This window comes from Diaphorina citri, unplaced genomic scaffold (assembly GCF_000475195.1).
Source record: "Diaphorina citri unplaced genomic scaffold, Diaci psyllid genome assembly version 1.1 scaffold197, whole genome shotgun sequence".
Classification (NCBI taxonomy): Eukaryota; Metazoa; Arthropoda; class Insecta; order Hemiptera; family Psyllidae; genus Diaphorina; species Diaphorina citri.
The window spans coordinates 228,833-242,841 of NW_007377634.1; the positions used below are offsets into that span (position 1 = coordinate 228,833).

General features: G+C 38.1%; 2 protein-coding genes across 2 annotated transcripts; both read right to left on the minus strand.

Moving 5' to 3' along the window:
* Positions 1 to 2,102: 2,102 nt before the first annotated feature.
* Positions 2,103 to 3,566, minus strand: LOC113466009 (golgin subfamily A member 6-like protein 4). The gene is made up of 2 exons (XM_026821055.1): positions 3,187 to 3,566; positions 2,103 to 3,012 (listed from the first exon to the last, which is right to left on the minus strand). Exons 1-2 carry the CDS (start codon positions 3,495 to 3,497, stop codon positions 2,103 to 2,105), a joined length of 1,221 nt encoding a protein of 406 aa, XP_026676856.1. The 5' UTR covers positions 3,498 to 3,566.
* Positions 3,567 to 4,454: 888 nt separating this feature from the next.
* On the minus strand, positions 4,455 to 11,312 carry LOC103505830 (glutamic acid-rich protein-like). The gene is made up of 3 exons (XM_008470192.1): positions 11,159 to 11,312; positions 4,923 to 5,138; positions 4,455 to 4,516 (listed from the first exon to the last, which is right to left on the minus strand). Exons 1-3 carry the CDS (start codon positions 11,310 to 11,312, stop codon positions 4,455 to 4,457), a joined length of 432 nt encoding a protein of 143 aa, XP_008468414.1.
* Positions 11,313 to 14,009: the final 2,697 nt, after the last annotated feature.

Genomic DNA, 14,009 nt, shown 5'->3' on the forward strand with positions numbered 1-14,009 from the left:
ATCCCAACACAAAAGATCAATAACACAATGTATCATGTATAACCAATGGAAAGAAAGAGTGTCTTTGACATAGAATTAGAATTAGATGAAAGTGAAGATTGGATCAAGAAACAAAATTTAAATAGAAATTTTTCAATTTGTTATTAGGAGGGTCAAAGATGTTGTCAGACTAGAGAACATTATAAATATGACAAGGTTGAAAATTTAAAACCATCACGTCGTCAGATCGGAAGATAAAGGTAACAATACAAAAAGATATTGAACGTATTAATCTGAAGCTTTCATATGTCAATTGTCTTTCTGACTTGCATTCGAAATCATTTGATTAGGTATTTCACTGTTCACAAATATGTTGAAATAGATTTCTACTACCTTCGAAAGTTCAATGTTTTTTCGTGCACTTTTTGACGAAGATATTGAAGCTTTGAAGAGATTGTCCACGTTAACTATAACTAACTACCTATCGGTACCTACTTCCTTTTCAATTATAGGTATTTAATTTTAGCTTTAGCGATCACTGTGCTCTCTTTGATCTGCAATAACTCTAGAACAGTTTGTCCGATTTTGACAAAATCCGGTGAAAAATATATTATAGGTTCCCCGTTCCCTGAGTACCTAAGTTCTATGAATTGGTGCTATGCTGTGAGCCAGTGAGTACCATAAATACTACCTCACGGGAGCTTACGCTGAAGTGTAGAATCGGACAGTCTTTTTCCGAAAGTATGCTGATAGGTCCTCATGTAGATTTCGTAAATGAGCCACATACCTCTATCAGAACAAGTGTTGGCAACAGTCTCCGCGGTACCACTATAATACTCGTATCTCCCTACTTATCCCAGTGTACCCAATCACATTATGTATGTAAGTACCATCAGTAGGTATACCTATATCACCAAAGATGATATCTATCGTCATAAGATTAGTATGCCTAATCACCATAAGATCATACGTGACCGTAATCCTCATCACTTTCAACACCATCCCAACACAAAAGATCAATAACCCAATTAAAGTCGGATCACTTTCACCATTCTTCTCTTATCCGGTGCGATGATTAATTGATTTTGATTATGATCTCATTAAATTATGAGAGGTAAGTACATAACTTCATCTTACATACTGAACTCGTACTTTACCTGCATGTATCATTCAACACCATCCCAACACAAAAGATCAATAACACAATGTATCATGTATAACCAATGGAAAGAAAGAGTGTCTTTGACATAGAATTAGAATTAGATGAAAGTGAAGATTGGATCAAGAAACAAAATTTAAATATCACCTTGGTGAGACATGTGGACCATAGGGTTCGGAATAGTGACCTACATCATGCTCATATGAAATATAACAGAGGCGTAGAGACGGTATTGTATGAGGGTGTTTTAGTTTAGTTTTTTTTAAAAGATGAGTGTTTCACCGCCGTTTTTATTTCGTAGCTATGAAACAACTGCTACATTGGACGCTTGTGGTCTGTGTCGTAGCATGCCCATCCCGTAGTATGCCTCTCATCAGATGGGCGAGAAGAGACACAATACTTCCCATTTAGGTGCTGGCTCAACACGAGAACACCAGAAAGTAACCCGTTGAAATATTTGCAATCGAAAAACGAATACAAATTTTTGTCGATGGTGGGATTCGAACCCGGGACCTTCTGAGTAGAGGAGTTAATTAAGGTGTGTCCACACATAGTCGACCGGCCGTCGATCGATGTCGACTGAACCGTCCACACTGCCTCGACAACATAGATTCTCCTCGTCAATCGACACCGATATCGGGGATTGACGGCCGGTCGACTTTTTTGGGACACACCGGAATAACGCGCAACGTACAATACCTACGCGTTTCCTTTGGATTTCTTTCACAAACTATTGGTGAAGTGTTGAATGTAATTCTTTTAAATCGTGCCCTACGCCACGGATTTACCATTGTTATATTCTTAGGAAGTTTGAGGACCAATGACGATGTTTGGGATAGGAGGCATTGTCTATTTTGATCTATTGATCTCGAGGTGAACACAATAGACTATCACCTCTGATTATTATCAGTTCAAACATTCCACACCATGCTGATAACAACACTTTCATTTGGGATACCTACAGTTATGACGAGAGATTTCTCAATTTGTTCAGAAAGTTGTCGCGAGGCCCTTCCTTGTAGGTTTTGAGTCTCATGGCATCCACACCTACTGATTTACTTTTCCTCGCATTTGCCGGCATGGTATTTTCCAAATCAGGTTGAGTTGGACAACATATTGGTTCATCTTGATCCATTTTATTTCTTGTTCTTGTTTGAGGTTTGTCGCCACATCCTCCTACATTGAGATGTTGGTGGGAGTTTCTACTCTCGGAAGAAGCCGAATCACAGAAAGAATTCAACACCTTGCCAGAACAACTAGAATTGGTATAATTACACACTATTTGATTTCTCAGTTTTTCAATACTTTGTTTATAGGTCTCATATTCCTCTTTCAGCTGGTCCAATTCTTGTTGACTTTTCTCAATTGTTTTGCAACGACTTTTAAGTGTTCTCGCCAAGTCTTTAACCGATGCTTCTAGTTCCATATTATCCATCTTTAGCTTATGGTTGTTATCTTGGAATCGTTTCACCTCTTCTTCCAAAGTTTCCCTGTTTTCTTTCTGTTCCTGGAGTGCTTCTTGAATTTGTTTCAAACGTGTTTGCAACTCCGCTATTTGTTTTGGGCGATTCTGTTTTTTACTTTCACATTGTTTCACCTTTGAGCACAAAGCATCAGCTTCATCTGTTCTTTTCAGCAGATCATCTTGGCATTCTTTTGTTGCAATTTTCAAACATCTTTTATGAGATTTTAATCGAGCGACAGTGTTTTTATAATCGCACATTTTGGTCTTCATTTCTTGAAGATTTTCCTCTAAACGACAAATAAAATGTTCTTTTTCTTGAGGACACTTTTCAACTTCATGGAAGGTTTTTTGGAGATCAATCATTTCTTTTTCGCCTATGGCATTAGCTTCCTTTAGATTTTCTTCATATTTCTTTAGTTGCCAATCGCACATTTTGGTCTTCATTTCTTGAAGATTTTCCTCTAAACAACAAATAGAATGTTCTTTTTCTTGAGGACACTTTTCAAGTTCATGGAAGGTTTTTTGGAGATCAATCATTTCTTTTTCGCCTATGGCATTAGCTTCCTTTAGATTTTCTTCATATTTCTTTAGTTGCTCGTATTTATCCAATAGTTTGCATAGTTTGCTTTTTTCTTCTTCTTTTCTATCCATGCAAGCTTCAAGTGCGCATTTTTCTTCCCTTAGGGCACCGATCTCTTCGTTAGATTCTTCTAACTGACGACATAGTTTATTATTTATTGCTGTCAACTCACGGAATTCATCATTCATACGATCCATGGCCTCAGTCAAGTCTTCATTCTTTGTACGAACGCCATTCTTGACAGCTTCCAAACAATACACCGCATCCAGAATCTCTGACAAATGGTTTGCCATTGCGTTGTTAACAAATAACATGAAGTGTAAAAAACCAAGTAGGTACCTACAGATAATTTTAAGCAGAATTTGATTTTTTCAACATTAGAATAAGGTACAAACAATAAAATTGTGGTATGCAAATTTTAAAAGGCCTGTACATATTCAATGTAGATTCATCGGAGATATCAAAATATTGTCAATGGCATGATTGTTGTCTTTTAATGCCCATCAAGTCAATACCGATTGTCTATTTCCTAGAAGCTCTATGGCCCATGTGGCTCTCACGAAGAAGATCATTCATAGTATGAATGTCATACCAGATAATTATGGTTAGACACAATGTAGAGTATCCCATTCAGTAGGTACAGTATCTAGCTATCTAGCATAGTTTATAGCATAGCCACGTGCTAGAGAGGCATTATGTTCAGTTAGATCTAAACCGGTTTCGCACGCATCACGTATGTCACGTGTGACTATATTAATACCTAGATTAGATACCTATCAAACCTATAAGTAGGTAAAACGTTTGTACTCGTAACTGGACTTCTAATTCTTGAGAATATCTTTGGATAGGGATGCCAAAACATCGCATCTCTACCCCCAATACATCTCTTACACTTACATAGCATCTCTTACATATACAAGATACCTACTTGAATAAGTAGATACAGTACCTAACCACCAAACCTATATTTCATTTCTTGAAAACAAGATCATAAAACTAATCAGTAAACTACTTGAGAATCGGATAAACAAATTAAACAATACTCACCAACAACTTCATTGTACAACTCCGTCATATGAGTATCAACCATGTCATGGTTCGGAAGATCATTCATAGTATGAATTTCATACCAGATAATTATGGTTAGACACAATGTAGAGTATCCCATTCAGTAGGTACAGTATCTAGCTATCTAGTTTATAGCATAGCCACGTGCTAGAGAGGCATTATGTTCAGTTAGATCTAAACCGGTTTCGCACGCATCACGTATGTCACGTGTGAGCTTGTAACATCACGTATGAGCTTACAATACCTGATAGCAGATAGAGGATACCTACAATATGGATGAATAGAAACAGTATATGTAGTCCTATTTTCCTTTCGGAATTTCCCCTCTTTTGAAGTTCGTTTTCCCTCATTTGGCGTGATAGCGCCTGTACTAGACTATAGGAAAATTTCCGCCATCTTGGATTTAATCCAAGATGGCGCACCATTGAAAGAAAAATACAACAGACTTATCCAATACTTTCTCGGAGAGATTTCTAGATGGACTACCTCTGGATGATCTTGGAATAAAAGGCTCCGATATGTCCCTATTTTTTTTTTTTTCAAACTTTTCTGTTATAGGTACTTATGGGCAGATCCCATATATTTGTTATATTTCATTTTCTTGAAAACAAGATCATAAAACTAAAATAAGTAAACTTGAGAATCGGATAAACAAATTAAACAATACTCACCAACAACTTCATTGTACAACTCCGTCATATGCGTGTCAACCATGTCATGATTCTTCATATAATCATCATCCAACTCCGCGGCCTTCTCACTAGCTTCCTCATCATCTTCCTCATCAGCAGATTCATCATCTTCCGATTCATCTTCATCATTTTCTTCATCATCTTCTTCGCTATCCCTGGCTCGAGTTTCTCCAACGTTGTGGGCTTTGCTAACATCTGTGACAGCTAAGGCATTGAGTTTTTATGGCATAGCCACGTGCTAGAGAGGCATTATGTTCAGTTAGATCTAAACCGGTTTCGCACGCATCACGTATGTCACGTGTGAGCTTGTAACATCACGTATGAGCTTACAATACCTGATAGCAGATAGAGGATACAGAATGGATGAATAGATACATTATCTATCTTTAGGGAAAGGTGGAGTATTTCTGGGATATCTACCTTATGAGAGATAAAGTTCGCCCCGTGCGAGAGTCGAACCCACGACCTAGCGCTTACAAGGCGCGCGCGCTATAATCCTAACTAACTAGGCTGGCTTCCTAATCCTTAATATTTTCCTTGTAACGTCTACCGTATCATCAAAATGGAGGAACTCAGCAGTGACAAAGTCAATGATAATACCTTACTCCAAATCACAATACCTTCTTTACTACCAGAACTACCTTATCAAGTACTACTACCAATACCAAAATACTTTACAATATCTACAGATCCTCCAGAGTTCTTCAAGAAGTACTACACGCATCTTCAATGTACTTTCTACTGGCAGACGTATGCCACATATCAAAATACCAGTATGCTACAACCAGTAACCAGTATTGCAAGATTGATGTTTCAGTGTCAATAAAAACGATCGGTTCTTCATCAGGTATTTTTATATGTTTTATCATAATATTAAGTATGTTTTTTTAAACATAAACATTATTCTTAATGTTATTATCATATGATTGAAGTGGCGTTGTGAGATTTTCAATAGGGGAAGCTATAAACCAATATATCGTATGATGATCTGTTGGTGGTATTAGAATCTAGGTTGAATCTTTACTAATTTCGGTAAGTGGTAAGTAGAGGGTTGAGGGAAAAATTCCGTAAAAAGGAAGGATTGTTTGAGGTTTGATAGAGGGAACTGTAACTGCTGCGGTCTTATTGTCCCGCTCCCGAAATCGAAGAGAGAAGGGAGACAGGATAGGAGAAAGCTAGCTGTGTCGAAAAGAACCTTATCTGTTTAGGATAAAATCCACCCCGGGTGAGAATTGAACCTGCGATCTTAGAAAGCAGACGCGGTACCCTCCAGCTTACATTAGGCTACGCCACTTTATGATTGTATTGTGTGTGCTACAGTTGCTGAAAGTCTGATTTTTTTTTTTTTTTTTTTTTTTTTGAGGTTTGACAGAGGAAACTCAAGATTATGATAATTTTTTGATAAGTATTTGATTGCATATAATTATTAATTCATTCAAAGAAACATTTCCAAGTTATTTAATATTTTCAAGTAGGTAGTTGAGTATATAGTTGTCTGCACGAGATCAACATGTCAATCTATCAGACCGTCTGATGTCTTCAACAATGAAGTTTTGATTGAAGGAATTTGTGAGGGTGTGTGTGGGTGACTTGGGTGAGGTAGCTTTCAAAATTTCAAGTGCGTTGGGTTAACTTTTAATTGTTTGAAAGATTCTTTGGGTAGGACCTTCTGACAACCTCTTTATTTAGTAATCTAGTGCGGTATGCACTTGAGGTAAGGGACTAGGGGAGCCATAGCTAGTTAGGCATTTAGGTACATATAATAGTGACATACCTCCTAAAAATATTTCATGTTTTTCGCACAAAACAGAGTAGGTATGTAGGCACCCCAGCGTGTTTTTTTTCTTACAATTTTGCTGGGCAAATACCAAAGAACCGTTTGTCCTGTTTATCATTTTATTCGAAGAATTCCTCAGCATTTATTTGAGACGGACATACATTTTTTTTTTACCAGCTGAACTCCGCACACAGAACGCCCCCTTTGAGGCTTCCGTGTAAGGGCAAACGTCAGCCCTAAAGGATGGATCGAGCTTGTACGAATCTAATGGTGGGTCCAGACTTGTGCAATGCAACGTGCAATGCAATGAAATTCGTTAGTTTGGACGTGTTTGAGAAAGTTGCAGCAAAGTTTTTTGAACATTGCAGCAAACGTTTGTGGGTATCCGAGAGGTTGGCGGTTTTCTGGCGAATGTCTTTGATGTGCGTTGCACTAGTTTGGACGTGTTTGCAAAGCATCGTGCAATGCAATGCAAATGATGTACCTACTATAGGCCATTACTAGTTGAGTATCGGTACAAAAATTCTCGGATACATGAAAAACGTTCGCATTCGTCAGATTTGATTTTACGTGCAACGTGCAATGCAAATGCTTTGCACGTTGCATTGCACAAGTCTGGACCCACTATAAGACCATCTGGAGAGCCTCACCCTCACCCTTTTTTCCATTCATCTTTCTATTCTATTTTCTGCGCGTAAATCGCGGAATATGACGTCAGAAATCCTTCGTAGAACCCTGGTCCCAGAATCTAGAGATGGCGTGTGAAACTATTACTGGTATGTCACCACAGTATCTGGTACTCTGGTATTACATCTGTCGAGAGAAGATATGTACCAGAAGTAACTTAATTGTCTCCTTTCAAAAAACATCCTAACGAGGAATATATACCAGAGTTTCACTTTTCCTTCGACGTAAGATGTGTGTTTTACTTTTTCCTATTAGATCTTTTCACATCTCTTTGGAATGGAGAATAGCAGGTAATTATATTTTCTTCTACTTCTTTTAATGTAGACACCTCGTGTTACATGGCTCTGTCCACTATTGTATGGTTGTGTCCACTAAAAGTTTAGGATGTGGAAGGTAGGTATGAAACGAAACTAATGGTATGACCGGATTCAACCAAAGTGTCTATCTTTATAGTTCCAGATTTTAAACTGGAAGAACAACACACAGCAAGAATGGTTTATCTTTGAGTTAACATTTTGAAAATATTTTCGCTAAAAGTTTGGGATGTGGAAGGTAGGTATGAAACGAAACTAATGGTATGAGCGGATTCAACCAAAGTGACTATCTTTATAGTTCCAGATTTTAAACTGGAAGAACAACACACAGCAAGAATGGTTTATCTTTGAGTTAACATTTTGAAAATATTTTCCCCAAAGTGTCTATCTTTATAGTTCCAGATTTTAAACTGGAAGAACAACACACAGCAAGAATGGTTTATCTTTGAGTCCACATTTTGGAAATATTTTCTCAGCCATTCTTGGAGGCAAGGAACTCAAAATATTTACAGATCTGATAGGAGAACAGCTTGGACTCCAACTTGGAGAAGACTTGATAAAGCGATCTAAGTGGAAGATGTTATCTGGAACTGGCCTTTTATGTCCGGGGTCTTATCGTCCTGAAATCGAAGAGAGAACGAGGAAAATATTTTCTCAGCCATTCTTGGAGGCAAGGAACTCAAAATATTTACAGATCTGATGGGAGAACAGCTTGGACTCCAACTTGGAGGAGACTTAATAAAGCGATCTAAGTGGAAGATGTTATCTGGAACTGGCCTTTTATGTCCGGGGTCTTATCGTCCTGAAATCGAAGAGAGAACGAGGATAGATGGAATTTTACGAGAAGTAGGTATGTACCTATTTTCAATGTGAATATCCATTTTCTATACCTAACAGGTAAAACCTAAAAGCAACACATACCTAGGAGTAAAAAGTTCAATCTTACGTTTGTAATAAATAAAGGGAGCTTTCATATACCCATTTGTATTGTTTTATTTTAATTCTTCAACATTCCCCGTAGTTTGCTGTAGATACATTTCACGTGATCTCCTCTACCATGTCTCATGGCAGAACGAGGACAGGATAGGAAAAAACCCAGCGTTTGTTACGAACCTTAACAAACTGTTTGCGATGAAGTTCGCCCCTGGTAGAAATCAAACCCGGGACCTGGGGCTTACAAGGCAGGCCGACCTTCCAAGCTAACTAGGCTGGCTAAGAGATCAGTACTTCTCTAATGGAGGAGTTGCAATTGGGAAACTATTATTAATAATAATAAAAGGTCGATTCCTACGTAAAAAGTTGTGAGAAATCCAAACAAACGAAGCGGGAGTCATGAATTATGACGTCATCGGCTACGGGAGCTTATGCCGTGACGTCAAACTTCACAATTTACCGGTATTTTTTAAATCGATTTATTTCGGTATCTAGAAGTCGTAGAAGAAAAAGAAAAATTCCGTTGGTCCTCATTTTTCCTGCTCTATGACTTTGAAACATCAGCGCGACTGATATTGTGTTCACCTCATAGAAAGGGAAATGGTCAAAGAAATCGGTAAGCAGTTGAGAGCGATTGTCCATCTACTCTTCCTTTTAAATAGAACTTAGATACCGACACACTTTAGACCTCAGATAACAGATACCTAGGTAATACATACCTCTACCTACATATTGTACCGACTCTAGATATTTTACCGGTAATCTACTCAGAGTGTAATCCATGTTAAGCTACTCCGACTGTGGTTGTCACTAATCCAACTCACTTGTGGTTTGTGGTATATTCAGATTTCAGATAGCCAAGACGGTAGGTATCTAGTTGTCACTGCCTGTAGAAGACTGACATGACAGGTGGTTAGGTACATATAGATACTTTACTTTCCTTGTCCGCTTAGTTAGGTTTACACTCTTTACACTCTTAACGCTTTACACTCTTAACAGTCCGCTCTAATTTTAGAGAGATAATATAACCAGGTAGAAACTATTTCGGTGGAGTAAGTGGTCAAGGTAATATTAAAAATAGTCTTAATTCTAACTATAAACCAGATTTTTTTTTTTTAACAGCCTAGTTAGCTTAGTTGGTAGTGCGTCTGCCTTATAAGCGCTAGGCCGCGGGTTCGATTCCCGCCCGGGGCGGATTTTATCCTGATGGGATAATGTTCGTTCTCGGAACGGCTGGCTTTCTCCTATCCTGTCTTCCTTCTCTCTCCGATTTCGGGACGATAAGACCCTAGAGTTACAGTTCCCTCTGTCAAACCTCTTAAAAAAAAAAAAAAAAAAAAAAAATAGAGAAGTGGTCAATGTAATCAAATTAAAATGTTCCTTCTGATATTATGTTGTTTCATAGGTACCACCTCCCTCCCAAATAAATGAGGAGGTTCAACAGACCTAAAGCACCGTTCAAACCGGTGGAAAATTGGTATAATACGTCGGTGAAACCGTCATAATAAATTGGTATATTGGTAATACCGGTATAATTTATTGGCTTGAGATGTAAAGGCAGTGTTTTCCGCCCGCCAGTACACTCGACCGTAAAACACCAGCCTTACTCACTTTACACCGCTTTTTCACTAGATCTTAGCCTTTTGCGTACAGAATCAATTTCACCAGAATCGCTCTTACGGTAGGATTCATGTCCCACATGAAACTCAAGCGTTGTTGTTACAGTCAGACGTAAACAAAACATTTTTTTCAAATACGGTAGGATTCATGTGAGACATGAAACCTCCGAAAAGCGATTTGTGGTAGGCTTCATGTCACACATGAAATTGTTCCCTCGCTTTTAATTTATTTTCTTTTTTTTCCTAGTTGAGATAGAAACATCTGGTTTTTTTTGTCTTCTTCGGAAATCTTCGGACTATAATTCCGAATGCTTTGGAATCATAATAAACAAACACCGGCTTTTCAGTCTGCATTTGAAAGGAGCAAAAGATACACAAGTTCCTAGGCACGTCCTACCGTAACGCCTCCTATCTGTAAAAATCAAGCCGACCGTAGCGAGTAAATCTGTAGCTTCATGCTGGACATGAATCCTACCGTATCGCCAGATTCAAGTTATATTTCTCCTACCATAATGGCGGAACCATGATTTCATGTGACACATGAATCTGTCCGCAAAAGGTTAAAATGTACAAACCTCTGTTGATGTTGTACAGAGAAATAGGAGATGCAGTAGTCACAGAAGATTTAAAGCCAGCAATTTAGCTACGTTTGACACACAATAATGGTTATGAAGTCATTTGATACATCTTTTCCCCAACAGGACATTGGAGGTTAAGCAACATGTCAATATCTGGATCATGGTCAATATCTGGACGGGAGGGCGGGGACTAGTTGACACATTTTCACAACCATCCCTCATATAATATCTGGAAGCTCATCTTTCTACCCTCAGGCGATTTCATCTGCCTCTACTTCGTGGTGTCTTTCAGACGATTAGTGTGAGCCAAACTCGTTCATCCAGGAATCATATTTGGATAGATCGTGAGCGGTCACCGATTTCCGACACCTTGCGATGGCTTCCCGGAAATCCTTCTCGGTTACGGGAAGATCGATGTCTTCTTGTTTGATTTCCTTGATTTGAGCCGGTGTTTGTCCCATGATCTATCTTCAAGTTGAATTTAGCAACCAGTTTGGGTTTAGGTAAATCGTACCTAACACACACAAAACCAAAATACCTAACTTGTCACAACTCAGTGTCTGATTTGTTTTTGGTTTATTAGTTTTGTTGCTAACTTTCTAAAACCCATAGGGGACCTATCCAGAAGGTAACTGGTACGTACCTATATTTGTAGGTACCTACGTATTAGTTGAAAGCAGAAACGTCAACAAAATAGGCACTGGGGCCACTGAGGTACATACCAAAAGGCCATGTGTATGACAGGCCATGTGTATGACAGGCCATGCTCACAACTCAGTGTCTGATTTATTTTTGGTTTATTAGTTTTGTTGCTAACTTTCTAAAACCCATAGGGGACCTATCCGGAAGGTAACTGGTACGTACCTATATTTGTAGGTACATACCTACGTAGTTGAAAGTAGAAACGTCAACAAAATAGGCACTGGGGCCACTGAGGTACATACCAAAAGGCCATGTGTATGACAGGCCATGTGTATGACAGGCCATGTATATGACAGGCCATGTGCATGACAGGCCATGTGTATGACAGGCCATCCTATAAAAGGTCGGTCAGCAGCATGTGTGATGTTTTTTTGTATATATATAGTTTAAACGCATTGTTTTAATGCTTTTACATAAACAATTTACATCAATACCTACTAATATAAAAGGGGGGGGTGGAAAGAAAGAGTTAACATAGATTTTACCTTTGGCAACTGTTTGTTTTCCCAAGAAATAGAAGATATCACTCACAGATCCTCCCAACTACCGCTCGTAAAACTGATGGATGAGAACATTGAGAACTAATTCAATAACATTAGAAAGGCTTAAGACATGAAATTTAATGTCTTCTTCCTAGGTATCATTTTATTATCAACGTATCTAATGTGAGGTAACAAGGTAGACATTAAATAGACACCTAATTATTACCTAGATATCAGTTTATTACCGAAGCAGATACCTAATAAATACCTATTACTATTACCTATAGGAGTAGGCGGGTGGACATTAAACTGCAAGTAGGCAATTTCTTTTACATTGAAACAAGCCAGACTCTCACCAGACACTTAAAAAAAGATGAGTGTTTCACCTCAGTTTTTATTTCGTAGCAATGACACAACTGCTGGTATGTTACGACACAGACCACACGAGTCTCACATGGGTTTCTCTAGTTTGTTTTTTCTTTGGCCGGATTTTAAATAATAGGTAGTTAACGACCCATGACATTTCCCCTAAATAGGTAGGTATACAAGACCTTAGCAGTTACATTTCCCTCTATCAAATCTCTTGGGTTCTTTAGATTACAGGCGCACATACATATAAGTAGAATGAAGTATGTAAATCTCTAGGTGTACCTACCTAAATCTCTTGATTCTATTGTCATCAATACCTTACTAAGTAAATAAGTAATACCTTGGTCACGTGGTACGATGACACTGGTTAGAACTTAAGTTATCCGCCAATATTACCTATACCGTCCGTATACAATTCAAACATGAAAAACAATGCGAAACGGATGCATCCGTGCGAATCTCACGAATCTGCAAATAATACTCGATTCTCGATATTGACAGCTTACTAACTACCGCTCGTAAAATTGATGGATGAGAACATTGAGAACTAATTCAATAACATTAGAGAGGCTTAAGACATGAAATTCAATGTCTCCTTCCTAGGTATCATTTTATTATCAACGTATCTAATGTGAGGTAACAAGGTAGACTAAGACATTAAATAGACACCTAATTATTTACCTAGGTAGATATTATTTTATTACCGAGGCAGATACCTAATAAATACCTATTACCTATAGGAGTAGGCGGGTGGACATTAAACTGCAAATAGGCAATTTCTTTTACATTGAAACAAGCCAGACTCTCACCAGACACTTAAAAAAAAGATGAGTGTTTCACCTCCGTTTTTATTTCTTAGCAATGAAACAACTGCTGGCATGTTACGACACAGACCACACGAGTCTCACATGTGTTTCTCTAGTTTGTTTTTTCTTTGGCCGGATTTTAAATAATAGGTAGTTAACGACCCATGACATTTCCCCTAAATAGGTAGGTATACCTGTTTCTGGTAGGAAACATGGCTTTTCAGTACAGTACATCCCTAGCCCTAGGTACTGAGGTATAATTAGGTAGGTACACTAAATAGCTAAATACCTAGTCAGGTAGGTACCTCATGTACCTATAGAAACCTGATGGTAGTCCAAATACTTAAATGTCATCAGGTGTATTAGGTAATTAAGTAGGTATTGTATACATATTATGTACCTATGTCGGTATACTCGTACCTACCATCCTGTCTAATTAATACCCTAAATATGCCAAGTCACTCATGTAATATATCCTTCCAAGTAGGTAGGTATAAAGAAAACATCTGTACGCGAGAACATACACAGTTTAAATGCCCAAAACTATGCAGGAAGTAATACACTCTTAAAAATACCCAACATTACCCTTCATACATTTTGCATGTAATGAGGAATGACATGGAATATATTCTTCCAATATTCAACCCAATCATAATACGGTCATTAGTTCATAGGAACATAACCGAAACACCAGAAAATTTTGTCAAGTCATTGAATATTGTTGACCTGATACCTTGATATCATTCTGCTACATACAAAATCCACCGTCAGAAAACGGTTCAACCGGTAGATATAACGA

Bases quoted from the DNA above. Each gene is read 5' to 3' on its own strand.
- LOC113466009 (XM_026821055.1), bottom strand. From the start codon at position 3,497: ATGTTATTTGTTAACAACGCAATGGCAAACCATTTGTCAGAGATTCTG. The intron at 3,013-3,186 runs ATATGAAGAAAA...GCAACTAAAGAA, and splicing joins AAATACGAGCAACTAAAGAA to ATATGAAGAAAATCTAAAGG.
- LOC103505830 (XM_008470192.1), bottom strand. From the start codon at position 11,312: ATGGGACAAACACCGGCTCAAATCAAGGAAATCAAACAAGAAGACATC. The intron at 5,139-11,158 runs GCTCACACTAAT...TAGCTGTCACAG, and splicing joins TTCCTGGATGAACGAGTTTG to ATGTTAGCAAAGCCCACAAC. The intron at 4,517-4,922 runs GTGAGTATTGTT...TCCATATTGTAG, and splicing joins GTTGTACAATGAAGTTGTTG to GTATCCTCTATCTGCTATCA.